Raw genomic sequence first — 16562 nt, 5'->3', positions numbered from 1 at the left:
AATGTAGAACATTTTCTTTATAAACTATGTTATGCCAGTTGAGCTAGATGTTCCCCGAGACCATGGTTCCCACATCCCTCAGCCCAGCAATTCAGTCCCTCAGGGAGTTTGGATGAAAATGCACCTATTTTTAAGCATACAGTTCAGTAAATTTTGATAAATGTGTACACCTATGTAATTACCACCACAATCAGGATACAGATCATTTCCATCATCCCAAAAAGTTCCCTTATGCCCCTGTGGAGTCATCACCCCTGCCCCATCACCACTGACCACAGCAGCTTTCTGTCACTGTAAATCACTTTTGTCTTTTCTCAAATTTTGTATAAGTGGAATCATACAGTATTCACTCTTTTATGTCTGGCTCATTTTACTGAGCATATTTTTGAGATTCATCCATGTTGTTGCATCTATCAGTAATTCATTCCACTTTTTATTACTGAGTAGTATTTCACTGATTGGACACACTACAGTTTATCCATTCACCTCTTAAAGGATACATGGGTTGTATCTAGGTTTGGGCTATTATGAACAAAGAGTTGAAGTTCATTTTTTTCATATATATGTATCCAGTTGTTCCAGCTTGATTTGTTGAAGTCTTTTCCACACTAAGTTACTTTCACCCTTGTGTTGTCTATTTCTTTGTAACAAAGTAGCCCAAATCTTAGTGGCTTAAAACAGCAGTAATTATTATCTCAGTTTCTGTGGATCAGGAATTTTTGATTGGCTTGACTAAGAGATCTGATTCATGGTCTCTCATGAGGTTGTAATCTGGATGAAGGCTTGACTGGAACTGCAAGATATGCTTCCTAGATGACTTGCTCATGTGGCTGGCAAGTCAGTGTTGGCTGTTGGTAGGAGGCATCAGTTCTCTTGAGGTGGGCCTTTGAGTGTTCTCCTGATATGGTGGCTGGCTTCCCCCAGAGTGAATGATTCAAGAGACCACAAAATAAACTGCAGTGCCTTTTAGGAACTAGACTTAGAAGTCACATATTGTCACTTCTGCCATATTCTATTGGTTACACGACCGATCTTTTTTTTAAGCATTGGGGGAATTACCAAAACAAAAAACCAAACCCACTGCTTTTGAGTTGATTCCAACTTATAGCAACCCTATAGGACAGAGTAGAACTACCCCACAGAGTTTCCAAGAAGCAGCTGCTAGATTCAAACCATTGACCTTTTGGTTAGCAGCCGAGGTCATAACCACTGTGCTCCAAGGGCTCCAGGGGAACTACACAAGGGTATAAATACCAGGAGGCTAAGATCATTGGAGGCCATCTTGGAGAATGCATACCACAGTCTCTTTGTCAAAAGTGAACTGAACATATATGCATATGTTCAGACTCTATTCTGTTCCATCCATATGTCTGTTCTTACACCAATGTCTTTATTACTGCAGTTTTATAGGTCTTTGAGTCAGATAGTGTAAGTCCTATAATTTTGTTCTTCTTTTTCAAAACTGTGTTAGCTGTTCTGTTGTTTGCATTTTTATATAAATTTTAAAGTTGTCAGTTCTTAGAAAAAAAGAATTTATAGATCAGCTTCAGAGAATTGATATCTTAACAATAATATGAGCATATCTTAATATAATGTGACATATCTCCATTTATTATTAAGTCTTTAATTTCTCTTAGCCATGTTTTATAGTTTCAGCGTACAGGTCTTGCACATATTTTGTTAAACTAATCTCTAAGTATTTCAGTTCTTACTGGATGCTATTGTAAATGTCATTGTTTTTAAAATTTTATTTTTCAGTTGTCCTTTGCCGGTATATAGAAATATAATTGCTTTTTGTGTATTGACCTTTTATCCTGCATCCTTGCTAAATTCACTTATTAGTCTGGTAGCTCTTTTGGATGTTCCTTAGAATCTACATACAAGATCATGTTATCTGTAAATAAAGACAGTTTTACTTCTTCCGTTTGCATAGGCTAGAATCTGTGCATGTATGTGTGCGTGTGTGTGCGTGTGTGTGTGTGTGTGTGTGTATCTTGCTGTCGAGTCACTTCTAACTCATGGTGACCCCGTGGGTGTCAGAGTAGAACTGTGCTCTGTAGGGTTTTCAATGACTGGATTTTCAGAAGTAGATTACCAGGCCTTTCTTCTGAGAACCCATGCCTAGCCTAGTATAGTGTTCAATAGAAGTAGTGAGAACAGACATATTGGTAGAATGAAAGAAAAACATGATAGAATAAGAATAAAAAGAAAACCCATGTAATATGAGTAGATGCAGAAAAAGCATTTGAAAAAAATCTAGCATCTGTTCCTGATAACCTACATAAAAGCTCTTAAGACTGTAAAAGAGTGCGAGAAGTCCTGAAACCAAAAAGTTTGTATTTGTCTCACTTTTTTGAATTCTTTTTTGTTTGTTTGTATTTTTCCTTTCTTTTGGATAGGTTGAATTAAAAAAAAAAAATCCATTTTATCTCAGCTACTGGTTTATTAGCTATGCTCTTATTTTTTTTTAGAGGTTGCTCTAAGGTTTAAAATATGCATCTTTAATGTATCACAGTGTACCTTTAAATAATAGTATACCACTTTCAGATACAATGTAAGAGCCTTCAATAATATACGTCCATTTTCCTACATTTTCTTGTGCTTATAATATTTTATTTCAACATGTGTTGTAAATCCTGGGGTACATTGTTACTACTTTTACTTTAAACACTCAGTAAGATCTTTTAGATTTACTATCATTCAAAATTTATAATACTCTTTATTCCTTTAGTACTCTCGATTCACTTAAGTAGATCCAAGTTTACATCTAGTATCACTTTCTTCCACCTGAAAAACTTCCTTTTTTGGAGAGGGGTAATATGGGAGCCCTGGTGGCACAGTGGTTAGGAGCTACAGCTGCTAACCAAAAGGTTGGCAGTTCAAATCCACCAGCCACTCCTTGGAAACTCTATGGGGCAGTTCTACTCTGTCCTATAGGGTCGCTATGAGTCAGAATCGACTCGATGGCAGTGGGTTTTTGTTGTTTTTTTTTTTTTTTGTAATATTGGTAAACTTTTTTTTTTCCAGTTTTTTTCTTTTTGTGAAAAAAATTTTTTTTCTTCCACTTTCATTTTTTGAAGAATATGGTCATCGTATTTAGCATTCTAAGTTGGCCATATTTTTCTTTAAACATTTTAAAGATGTTGCTCAATTTTTTTTTCAGTCTTTTATAACTTCTCTCACAAAAACTGTGCTTTTCTATCTTTGTCCCTCTGTATCTAAACTTTTTTCCTCTGGCTTCTTGTAAAATTTTCTGTTTTTTACTGCTTTTCAGGAATTTGGTTATGATGTGCCTTGGTGTAGTGTGTATATGTATTATCCTCCTCGAGGAGGGGCTTAATTGTGTTTCTTGGATCTGTGAGTTTACAGTTTTTATCAAATTTGGAAACTGTTTTGTGATTATTTCTTCAAATATTTTCTGGTTTCTCTTCTGTAGTATTTTTTATCCAAACCAGTGATATTTTCATTTCAAATATTGTTTTTGAACACTAGAAGTTACTTTTGGTACTTTGTAATGTCTTCCATTTCTCTCATGTTTTTCTTTAAACTTTTGAGCATATTTACAATAGCAGTTTTAGAGCCCTTATTGGTTAATTCTATCATCTCATTTCTAGGACTGTTGTAATAGACACATTTTCACCCTGGTTTCAGGTCACATTTTCTTTCTTCTTTATGTGTCTATTAATTTTTGGTTGGATGCTGGGTATTGTTAATTTTATATTGTTGAGTGGTGGGTTGTTTTTTTTTTTGTTTGTTTGTTTGTTTGGTTGGTTGGTTGGTTGGTTGGTTGGTTTTGCTTCTTTTGAGGAATTAAGGGCTTTGTTCTGACAGGCAGTTGAATTACTTGTAGATCAGTTCTGTCCTTTTGAGGCTTTTTCTTTAGCTTTGTTAGGAAGCAACTAGAGTATCCTTTGCTCCAGGTCTTATTAGCTCTGCTACTAAGGTATAATTCTTTTGAGATTTCTAGTGAATTTCTGGTTTTTCAACAAGGACAACTTTTCTAGTTAAAACTCTAACATTCCCTAGCACCATGTGAACTCTGGGAATTAATTTATTCTTTGCTTTACCTCATAGCGTTTCACTCTGCATGCCTGGCTTAGGGCTTGACCACAAACTAGAGTAGACCCCTTTGCAGATTTCTGGAATTTTCTGTGCATAACTCCTTCTTCTCTAGTATACTTCTGTGATCTGCTTAAGTTCTTCCTCTTTGAACCACAGTCTGAAAAGTGCCACCATGTAGAAAGCCAGGCAGTTGTAGGTCTCACTTCATTTCTTTCGCATCTCTCAGATATCACAGTCCCACACTTCTTATTGTCCAGTGTTTGAAAACAGTTGATTTCATATGTTTTGTCAGATTTTCTAGTTGTTTACTGTGGATCATACGTCCATTCCCAGTTACTCCATCATGAGCAAAATGGCAGATTCTTTCCTATCTTTTTACCTATTAAGTTAACCGTGGAGATACAAAATAAAGTTTATATTTCATTTTTTTCCTCCAGCAATTTGAGCCTTATAGGCCTGCCTATAGAGCTTAACAGTTTCATCCATAATTTCCCATTTGCAACCTAGTTTTTTTTTTTTTTTAATTGTGGTAAAACACACACAACCTAAATCTTGCTGTTTTAACCATTTTCAAGTGTACAGTCTGGTGGCATTAAGCACACACTCAGAATATTATATTATACCACTATTCATTTCTAAAACTTTTTCACCACCTCAAACAGAAACTCTGTACTCATTAAGTAATAACTCCTAATTCACCCCTGCCCCCAGACAGTGGTAACAACTAATCTACTTTGTGTCTCTATGCATTTGTCTAAGTATTTCTTATAAATAAGTCCATATAATATTTGTCCTTTTGTGTCTGGCTTTTTCACTTAGCATAATGTTTTCAGGATTTATCCATATTGTAGTGTATATTAGAAATTTATTCCTTTTGATGGCAGAATAATCCGTTGTACATACATACCACATTGTGTTTATCCATTCATCTGTTGATGGATCTTTGGATTCTTTCTACCTTTTGGCTACTATGAATAGTGCTGCAATAAACATGGGTGTACACGTATCTCTTTGAATCTTTGCTTTCACTTCTTTTGGGTGTATGCCCAGGAGTGGAACTGCTAGGTCATATGAAAATTCTATGTTTAACTTTTTGAGGAACTGCCGAACTATTTCCCACAGAGGCTGCACCGTTTTACATTCCCATCAACAATGGCGTATATCTTCTTCGGAGAATTGTCTATTCAAGTGCTTTGCTCATTTTTTTTATTGAGTTGTTTATCTTGTTGAATTGTAGGAAATCTTTATGTATTATGGATATTAAACCCTTATCAGACATGGTTTCCAAATATTTTCTCCCATTCTGTAGGTTGTCTTTTCACTTTCTTGATAATGTTCTTTGAACACATCCTAGTAATTTTTGAGGTGACATTTTGCATGGTTCAGCTGTAATACAGTAGTGAACAAAATAGTATAGTATTAATATATGATATTTTAAGCAAATAAAATATGTACATTGTATTGAAGCTCATATAAGTAAACATTTTTTAAAAAGTAAAGAAGTTGTTTAAATGGTAGCTTCATAAAAAATTGAGTTCATAGTTATAGTTATGAGGCAACTATTGATTTTAATCATCTTGTTTTCTGATCAAACAGTCTTAAAAGTAAAGTGAACGGGCTAATTATTAATGCCTAGTCAGAGATGATCTTCAATGAATTAAAATACTTGACAGTATTCCTGTAACTTACGTTAAAATCTGCATGGTTTTGCCATGTAGCCTTTCTTTCCCTTATTAGTCTTAAGGAAAAAAAACAAGTAATAATAGAACAAAACCCCATATTATTTCATGTAAGTGTTGTGCATTCTTAGACTATTAGTGTATTTTTTAATCTTTGCTTTTTATTTTTTTGTTTTTCAGATTGTCAGTATTTAAAGAGACCACATCATGCGTGAGTACAAGCTAGTGGTCCTTGGTTCAGGAGGCGTGGGGAAGTCTGCTCTGGTAAGTTAGTCATCTAACTATAACCAATTAGCACAGTACTAGAACTTTGATATTTCCTTACTTTCAAACTTTTAGTCCTAAATAGAAGAAGTCCTGATGGCACAGTGGTTAAGTGCTTGGCTGCTAACTGAAAGGTCGGCAGTTTGAACCCACCCAGCGGCACTGTGGGACAAAAGACCTGAAGATTTGCTCCCGTAAAGGTTATAGCCTATGGAGGAAACCCTATGGAGCAGTTCTAATCTGTCATACAGGGTCATTACAAGTTGGCATTGACTCAGTAGCACACAACAACAACCAGTCCTAAACACAAAAGCTGGCCATATTATTTTGACTCTTAGTATCTGTCCTGTAGGGGCAGGGAATCATTCAAGAACCACAGATATGTAATATTATAATGATGGTCGTTCATTCTTTCATTTGCTAAATGTTTATTGACTACTATGTGTCAAGCTCTAGTGTTCATGATTCAAAGAGGAGAAAGATTGTTTTGATTTTAAAGGAATTTATATTTCAGTAAGAAGCCCTGCTGGCACAGATAAAGTGCTCGGCTGCTAACCAAAGGTCGGCAGTTCGATCCACCAGCCACTCCACAGGAGAAAGATGTGGCAGTCTGCTTCCCTAAAGATTTACAGCCTTGGAAACCCTATGGGGCAGTTCTACTCAGGGGAGACCACTATTATAGATACCAGTAAAATAAATCCTGCCTTGCCTCCACCCTAGACTTAAGTGGAATGAAGATTATTTGTTGTATACAGGCTATATTCATTCAGTAAGTATTTGTTGAGCATCTAAACTGTCAGGCACTAGGATTAAAACAGTCACAGTCCTTCATGGAGCTTACATTATAGTCGGAGATATGTAATAAACATATAAACAAAAATCTACTTAATCTTAATTGTGAGAGAGATACTCTGAAAGAAAAGTATAAATTGTTAAGAGAAAGCCTATGACAGGTGGACCTAAATTAGCATTTGAATGACTGAGAGAAGGTCAGTGTCTTAGTTTCTTAGTGCTGCTATAACAGAAATACCACAAGTGGGTAGCTTTAATGAACAGAAATGTATTTTCTCACAGGTTTGGAGGCTAGAAGTCTGAATTCAAGGCACTGGCTCTAGAGAAAGGCTCTCTGTGTCCACTCTGTTAGAAAATTCTTGCCTCTTTTAGCTTCTCTTCCTTGGTTTCTTGGTGATCTCCATGTGGCATCAATCTTTCCTGCATTTGTGCTTGCTTGTTCCTGTGCCTAATCCGCTCCTTTTATGTATCAAAAGTGATTGATTTAAGACACACCCTACACTGATATGGCCTCATTAACGTAGAGAAACCCCTATTCCTAAATGGGATTACATCTACAAGTATAGGGATTAAGATTTACAACACATATTTTTGGGAGATACAATTCAATCCCTAACAGTCAGTATAGCTGGAGCAGGAGGGAACAGGGAGGAGAGTAAAGAGAAATGATATGAGAGGTAGGCAGAGGCCAGATCATGCCTTGAAGACCATATAGAAACTTGCAACTTATTCCTAATACCAATGAAAAGCCATTGAAGGCGAGTGTTTTTGTTTTTGTTTTTTTTGGTAGGGGGTGCAGGTGACAGAATCAGATACACATTTTAAAGAGACCGCCTTGGCTGCTCTGCGTAGAGTACTTTAGAAGAGGGGTGGAGTGGATGTGGGAGACCAGTGGAAGTTAATGCAGCACACCAGATCATTAGTTGTAGAAGCTTGGGTTAGGGCCATGGGAGTGAAGAAGAGAGAAGTAGATAGGTTGAGTTAAATAGGAGGTAGAACTGATATAACTTAGTGCTGGATTGATGTGAGGACAAAGAGAGAAAGTAGCTGTCAAGGATTTGACTCCCCAAGTTTCTAGTTTGAGATACTAATTTTATGATGGGCCATTTAAAGGGAGGGGAAACACTGGTGAATAATGAACTGATTTGAGAGTGAAAATCAGGAGTCATTGAATTTTATTTTTTTGTGAGCTGTTCAAGTAGATATGTCAAATAAACAATTGGATCTTCAAGATGAATGCTTAGAAGAGAGGTGCCATCAATTTATCAGTGGTGTTTAATTTTATGAGAATTATATTACTGCTGAGATTGTAAATTAGTACCATGACGGCAATGGATTTTTTTTGGTGGAGAACATTTGGCAATATCTGTCATTTATTTTTTTTATTGTAAAAAAATATATAACACAACATTTGTCTATTTAGCATTTTTCAGGTATACAATTTAGTGATAATCACTTTCATTAATCATGTTGTGCAACCACCACCCATAATTGTTGCCATTTTTCTCAACACCATAAACAAACACTGCTTCCTAAACAATGGCTTCCCCTTCCCATCACCCTCCTCCCTCTGGTAACTACTGATGAACTTTGGTTACTATACATTTGCCTATTCTTGTTATTTCATGTAAGTGAGATCATACAATATCTGTCCTTTTGTGGTTGACTTAATTCACTGAGTATAAAGTTTTCAAAGTTCATCTATGTCGTAGCATGGATCAGGACTTCATATCTCTATGGCTGAGTAGTATTCCATTGTATGTATGTACCACATTTTTTTAATCCATTCATCCATTGATGGATACTTAGGTTGTTTCCACCTTTTGGCTATTGTGAACAGTGCTCCAGTGACCATTGGTGTACATGTGTCTGTTTGTGTTGCTGCTTTCAGGTCTCTTTGGTATATATATACCTAGGAGTGGAATGGCTGGGTCATATGGTAGCTCTATTTTTAGTTTTTTGAGGAACTGCCACACTGTTTTCCATAGCGGCTGTACGACTGTACCATTTTGCATTCCCACCAGCAATGGATAAGGGCTCCAATTTCTTTACGCCCTCACCAACATTTGTTATTTTTCGGAATTTTTTTTTTTTTTTTTAAATTTGTTAGCCGTTATTTTAAATGCATGTACTTACAGTTCATCAACTCCCTTTCTAGAAATTTATCGCATACATAAGATCACATATGCAAAATGACATGATCAAGGATATTCATTGCAGCATTCTTTACAGTGGCAAAAGTTTGTAAACAACCTAAATGCCTACCTGTAGTGGCTAGTTTAGTACATTTTAATACATACTTAGGATAGACTACTATACAGAATTAAAAAGAATGCGGCAGCTCTGCATATACGGATATATAATGATATCCAAGACATATTACTTAAGGAGAAAAAGCTACCAAACAGTATATACTACCATTTGTGTTTTATTAAAAAAGAAGAGGCAGGGGAGTTACCTATAAAATGCATAGAATCTCTCTGCAAGGTTAAATAAGATATTTATAACATTGAGTACTTCCTTGGGAGTGGAATTGGGTAGCTGGCAACAAGGGTGGTAGGTAGGTTTAGTTACCACTGCATACCCTTGTGTGCCTTTTGAATTTGGTCCCGTGCCCATAAATTACCTTTTCAAAAATAAAGAACTTAAAAACCTACAGGAATGAATGAGGCTGTACAGGGAGAGACTAGAGAGAGAAGAGAAGAACCCAGGACCGAGCTTTGAGGCCCTCTCAACCTTTAGCGAGTGGGTAGGGTAGGAGGAACCAGCATAGGTGAATGTATGTTTACTTGACTATTCAGAGGTCAAGAAGGAAGAGGAAAAAGATGATCTCGGAACATAGAGGTAGTTGGCCTTGATAAAAGCAGCTTCAGTAGGGTGATGGTGCTATAACCATACTGAGGTAGGTTGAAGAGAGTAAATGAGAGGTGAGGAAATGGAACTACCATTGTAGACAGTTGAAGAAGGTTGATTATGAGAGGGAGCAGAGAATCATGGGGTTAAAGGAGGTTTTTGTTTTAGAATGAAGATAGTAGAGCATGTTAATAAGCTGGAGGCAGTCCAGTGGAGAGGTAAATAATGATGTAGGAAAGGAAGGGAATAATTTTTGTACAAAAGACCATCAGTAGATAAATAAGGAAGGAGGGGATCCAGTTGGAAAACCAAAGGAATGAAAGTCCATATGAATGAGTGGGATGTCCCTGAGAATTGAGAGAGAATGGGATTCAGAGGAGTAGTGAAGGGATTGCTTTTAGTAAGAAAGAAGTGAGGAGTATGGGATTGATTTTCAGTTTTGCAAGTCTCTTTAACATTAGGCTTATAGAAAGCAGTTGGATTCTTATACTTGCTTCTTCATCCAATCTGTTGTTATATCACGTTATATACCCTTCGGGAAACTCCTCTATAAACTTATGAGAGAAGGAGAGTATGTCTTTTTATTATTAGGAAAATAATTCTGACATCAGGGGCCCTCTGCCCTAGACCAAAGCATATTAGGAAGCCATAGTAGACTGTTTTTCATATTTAAATTATGTGTAGTACTAAGGAGATGAGGTGATTAAATCCTTGATAAAAATAATGATTCAGGTTTTTGGTTTGGTTATCTCATGAGTCTCCTTTGAAGAACAGGAGCTTTGTCAGATAAAAAAGTCTGAGGTTTACTATACAGGTAGTCCCAGATTTATGATGGAGTTTCGTTGCAATGACTTCATCATAAATCTGTTCTGATGTAGGTCACGTACCTTTTTTTTTCTTCTTTTCATTGTTATTGCCTTTTATTATCAGTGTCTTTATAAGTCCAATCTATATTTGTCTTTGGGGGTTGGAAACATTACATCTGAGAATGATAACACTGGCAAATTACACGTTACAAAAAACAAACAGACAGTCATAAGTATAGTTTGTCGTAACTCAAATACGTCGTCAGTCAGTGGCTACCTGTATTTGCATTAATCTGTTGAGCTCAGGCTAAAATAGTGTATAAAATACTCCTCTGATAATTTAAGTGTAGATGACCTCAGTCCACATTCTTGCCCTTGCTTTTAGACAGCAGTGTACCTGACACTGTTTTAAAGCTGTCTAGGAAAGATCACAATCATCTTCTGTATTTATTTGCATTCACTAAATGATAGAACGTCTAGTTATTACTCTCTCCTTACAGAAATCTCAGCGATAAAAGTAGATAACATCTGAAAAAGATGGGTAGGTAGTGTTTTCCAGTGGAAAGTGTAAGGCTTAGAAATTGGGAAGCTGGCAAATGGGGAAAGTAACACTTCTGGCGTGAATATGAAATTTGAATGTGATTATAAAGTGACTAGCTCAGTGCTTGGAACATAGTAGACATTCAATAAATTTTAACTCTCTTTTCCCTTTCCTCCCATAATTAGAAAGATTGTTTTAAGACTTTTTTTTTTTCCCCAGGGGGAACCTTTTTTTATGTCAGCTTTGAAGGCATTGGATAAAAGTTACTATAGGCATATAAAGGGGTAATAGAAGGAGTTTATTTAACTACTGATAAATTAGAACCTGTTTTCTTACCTGCTTCTTCATTGTTTTTAAAACAATATGGTAATTATTCAACAGTGTCATGTCAGCAGCAATATGACTGACGGTTTTTAACATGACCACTTCCTTTTGTAATAAGCTATGCTCTTCATTATGGATCTACCCTTATATTGAAAAGTAATAACTATATATTTTACCCAGAGTTGTTACATAATTTTGTTTAATCTTTATAATTTTGTGAGGTTAAGTAAAATTGAAGAGTTTTTTATTTTTCTTGTAGTCGTTAACTTTTCTCTGCTTTTTTTCCCCAGACAGTTCAGTTTGTTCAGGGAATTTTTGTCGAAAAATATGACCCAACGATAGAAGATTCCTACAGAAAGGTAAGGTGTGGAACCTGTATACACATATTTACAAGTGGTTCTTTATGACTTTAAAACTTGATTCGTGGAATTTTTTTTTTTTTTTAATAATTTTGAGAAACGTGCAAATGTTCAGTATCTATTTTAAAAAGTTTCACCAAGACAGATTGTTTCTATAGAATACTACTTAGGTATACAGGGCTCCGTGTTCTATTCCTGATGAGTAATCTGTTCTTTATACATTTTTCTGGTGGGAATTTTTTTAACATAGAAAAAGTTGCAAATAAATAGTAAGTGTGTTTTTTACTGTTCTTTTTGTGAATTAAGATTACTTTTATGCTGCAATTTTTTTGTTCAGTTATGTAATAACTTTAAAGATATTTCATTTTTAAACTACAAAAAATTAGTTGATCTTGACCAAAAAATAATATTCTATTTAATTTTGAGACTAGCTAGAATTGTGGGAAATTTTCATGATTTTATTTCCCAAATATATTAAGACAAAGAAGACAATGTTATAAGAAAGACTAGAAGCCGAGGATATACCAAGAGAAAAAATTTTTTTTGTGATTAAATCTACCTTTCAACAAATAGGGAAGAATTGCTTTTTTAGATGTGTTTAGGATTTACCTTTAAGAGTGCTACAACTTTTGTTGAATTAAGTCCATCAAGGAGTATTGGCAGAGCAGTGTCACCATCTGCAAATTGGTTAGAAAATAGTGCTCTGGATTCATTGAACAATATAGACCTAACTCATTAACCATTGAATATATCCAGTTACAGATTTTGCAGGTTACCACACCTGTACCATAATTATGTGATGGGGCAATGAGTTTGTGGTACCACCAATGGTACCTTCATCAATCCCTGATCTGACACAGAAGCAGAGTTTAAAATAGTCCTAAGGTTAAGAGACTTCTTTTTAAAAGACACTATTGCTTTACTGAAATTTCCCAGAATAAATTGTTAGTTAAAGCTGTAACTACAGAGATCTGTGCCTAGATTGCTAAAGGGCTAACACTTTCCTTAATCCCTGCTTTATTAAAAATTTTCCACACAGTCGATAGCTGATACTTCCTTTAGGCCAACCTTTTCTTCTTTTATAAAGATACTGGAAAAATGAAGTTCAGTGTATAAAATTTCAACCTTTGTTTTGCACAGTGCTTTTCCAAAGAAGTGCCTTTTTCTTTCTTTTTTTTATTTTTACTTTTTATTGTGCTTTAGGTGAAAGTTTGCAGAACAAGTTAGTTTCTCATATAAAACTTTATACATATATTGTTATGTGACCCTAGTTGCTATGCCTGTAATGTGACAGCACGTTCCCCTTTTCTACCCTGGATTTCCCGTGTCCGTTCAACCAGCTCTCCTATCCCTTTCTGCCTTCTCATCTCGCCTCTGGACAGGAGCTGCCCATTTAGTCTCGTGTATCTACCTGAAATAAGAAGCACACTCTTCACGAGTATTAGTTTACATTTTATAGTCCAGTCTAATCTTTGAAGAGTTGGCTTCAGGAATGGTTTTAGTTCTGAGTTAACAGAGAGTCTGGGGGCCATGTATTCTGGGGTTCCTCTGGTCTGAGACCATTAAGTCTGGTCTTTTTATGTGAGTTCTGTACCCAACTTTTCTCCCGCTCCGTCGGGGACTCTCTGTTGTGTAGAAGTGCTTGTTTCTTAAATTGAGGACTATATGACCTCAGCACTATTTATTTTATTGTGGTAAAATGTGTATAATCAAAAATTTGCCAGTTTAGCCACTTTTAAGTGTATAATTCAGTGACCTTAATTATACTCACCATGTCGTGCTGCCGTCATCACTATCTATCTCTGAAAGTCCCATTATGCCATAACAGAAACTCAGTAAATGCTGTTATTTTAGCACTTCTGTGTACTTTATTGTACTTTATTTCTTAAATTTAAATTCTATGTGTTAAATTTTGGGCATATTTTAGTCACATATGAACATTGTGGGCATGGTAAGTTGACACAATTGTCTCTACTCCACAAAGTCTTCTTTTCTGCATTTTGAACTATTTAATACATTTGTGCTTTGTTTTCTCTGAAGATAAGTATATACATTTATACACATTTTTTTCTGTTAGAACTGTCCGTTTGCAGTTTTTCTTAAATTCAAAAATGTGACATTGACCATATATATATGTATATACACACACACACACATACATACACACATATATATAAAATTGTGTTTAAGGTGAGCATTTACACAGCAAATTCGGTTCCCATTTAACAATTTCTGCACAAATTATTTGGTGATACTGGTTATATTTTTCACAGTGTGTCACTGTTCTTATTCGTTCTGTTCTGGTTATATCATTTCCAGTACCCTAGTTTTCCTGCCCCCTTACCTTCTCATCTTTGCTTTAGAGTAATTTTTGACCATTTGGTCTCCTATAGTTGATTTTTTTTTAAAAAAAGAAGCTCATTACTCACAGGGTGGATTTTTTATTTTATTACCCAAGCTGTTATTTAGCTAACAGGTGACCTTAAGGGATAATTTCAGTTTAAGGTTTGAAGTGTTTCTCAGGGCAGTAGTCTCAAGGAGTTCTGCAGTTTCAGCCAGTCCAGTAAATCCAGACTTTTTAAGCATTTGAGTTCTGTTCTGTATTTTTCTCCCATTCTGTAAGGGTCCCTCTAATGTGGCCCTGATCAGAATGGTCAGTAGTGGCAGCTGGGCACCATGTGGTTCTTCTGGTTGACCGTTTACCCTCTAATAATAACAAATAAGACTCATTATCTCAGAGCTTACAATCGTCAGAAAATATCTACATTCTACATTAACCATCCTGGCTTCAATGATTTTAATAGAATGTGCTTGAGATCTCCGATTCCTTATCGTGGTACCAAGGTCAGTCTCAGTTAGTGCAGCCTACGTGCTGGAGAAAGTCTTTGTAGTTGTTATTAGATACTTTGAGCGAAGAGGCGGAAGGATAACAGAATGACATTTTGACTTTACCTTTCCATTTTTACCCTTTTTCCCCACAGCAAGTTGAGGTAGATTGCCAACAGTGTATGCTCGAAATCCTGGATACAGCAGGAACAGTAAGGATGTTTTCTCTTTCTCTCTTTTTTCTTTTTTTGGTAGATTTTAATTTGCAGAACAGATTTTATCATCTGAATAATTCTTCTCAGTTAAAATAACCATTCTGATTAAGAACAAGTTCTCTAAATGGAGGACTTCTTAAATTTTCTAATATCTGTGAAATCATCTGTGATGTACTTAATGCTTACACATCAAAATTAGATTGTATGTTGAGTTCACCTGTAGAATCTGTGTTGGTTTTAGTGTAATGAGGTAAGGATTATGCTGTCAGTGCTATAAAAAAAAAAAAAAAAACCCAGAATTTTAATGATAGATATTTCTGTGAATGTAAATAAGACTGTCTCAACACCGCAGTCAATCACTTTTATAAAAATTATTTTTGCTTTTTATTAGCATTTTAATATCTGAAGGAACTAGTGGCAGCTACTTGTTTTCTGTTGGAGGCAAAAATCTTTAGGATTCTTTTAAGCTTTATTTTTCTCATCTTAAAATGAATATAATAACACTGGGACTCAGATCATAGGATGCTTATTATAATTAAATGAGATAATAATTATAAACCACTTGGTACAGTGCCTGTTATAAAGTGTGGACTTTGTGTATTTGCTTTTATTCTTACTGCCTTCATTGATACCATCACCTTTAAAATTTTGTTATTAATTACTGGTGATTTCAAGTCCTGAGTTTATGATACCTCAGATCATCTCTAAATGAGTATGGGTTATGCAATAAATTTCTCAAATAAAATTAATTTTAGTTCACTTAAAAATAATTATAGTCTGTTCTTCAAAATCACTTAAAAGCCAACTAAAGATGGTCAAGGGTTCCCGTCTAATTCTACAATTCATGGTCATTGTTTCTAGTCTCATAATTAGGGAATGGGAAGAACATGTATCATGTCTTATGTTTTTGGTCATAATAGCATATAATAAAAATTTTAGTAGCTCACTCATGATTATTCTGATTTCAGTATTTCTAGTATACCTTCAAGAAATCATATGTATAATTGCATACTTTTTATCTAGGAGCAATTTACAGCAATGAGGGATTTGTATATGAAGAATGGCCAAGGGTTTGCACTAGTATATTCTATTACAGCTCAGTCTACATTTAATGACTTACAAGACCTGAGGGAACAGATTTTACGGGTTAAGGACACAGAAGATGTAAGTATTTTTTCCATCTATAATAAAACATACCACAATCTCTCCATGGCCAAATAAAAAAATGCCTGTTTTTCTCTGTCAGTCAGTTGAGGATTTGGAGGGTACAAAAGAGCCTCTGTGAAGGCAGCGGGGTGGGGGACGAGAGCCTTCAAAATTAGCTTTACAAACTATGTGCTGAGATGTTATAAAATGAGGAAATACATGCTCATAGCTCATTGTGCTATATGGGTGATAAGTGCAGTGGAGAAGGAAGAGGAGTCAAAGAAAAGTTCATAGAAATGAGACTCGAGCTGAGCTTTGAAAGGTGATAGTTAAGTCAGAAACAATGTTGAAAGAACATTATTAAGAACCATAATGGTATGTTCCTACTTCTAAAATTCTACTGATATAGTTTTAACATACAGTTTTATTTTTCCTTTGATTTATATCAAGATTTTTTTTTTTATTGTGCTTTAGGTGAAGGTTTACAGAGCAAATTAGTTTCTCATTAAACAATACAGAGTTTTGTGACATTGGTTGAATTATGTTAAGAATTTAATTAACTGTGTTTTTTTCCTTCATTTTGTTAATTTTATTTTTGTTTTAGAATTCTTATCTCATTTGATAAATAGTATTTTTGTTAGTGTATGGTTTTTTTTTGTTTTTGCAATGAAGTGTGTATGTTACATGTTTACCTT

General features: G+C 35.2%; 1 protein-coding gene across 4 annotated transcripts in view; it reads left to right on the top strand.

Annotated features, from left to right (window-relative positions):
* The window catches only part of RAP1A (RAP1A, member of RAS oncogene family), a 96524-nt gene that overhangs the window by 64961 nt on the left and 15001 nt on the right, over nucleotides 1-16562 (top strand). For all 4 annotated transcript variants that reach the window (XM_023734928.1, XM_023734930.1, XM_023734927.1 and 1 more), the window contains 4 exons: nucleotides 5922-6005; nucleotides 11612-11680; nucleotides 14662-14718; nucleotides 15745-15885. In XM_023734928.1, coding sequence (XP_023590696.1) covers nucleotides 5949-6005; nucleotides 11612-11680; nucleotides 14662-14718; nucleotides 15745-15885 — 324 coding nt within the window. In that variant the 5' untranslated portion in view covers nucleotides 5922-5948. The remainder of the gene's footprint in view (nucleotides 1-5921; nucleotides 6006-11611; nucleotides 11681-14661; nucleotides 14719-15744; nucleotides 15886-16562) is intronic.

This window comes from Trichechus manatus, unplaced genomic scaffold, assembly GCF_000243295.1.
Source record: "Trichechus manatus latirostris isolate Lorelei unplaced genomic scaffold, TriManLat1.0 scaffold00073, whole genome shotgun sequence".
Taxonomy (NCBI): Eukaryota; Metazoa; Chordata; class Mammalia; order Sirenia; family Trichechidae; genus Trichechus; species Trichechus manatus.
Note: the sequence above shows the minus strand (reverse complement) of the source record. Positions and strands in the feature narration are given on the sequence as shown.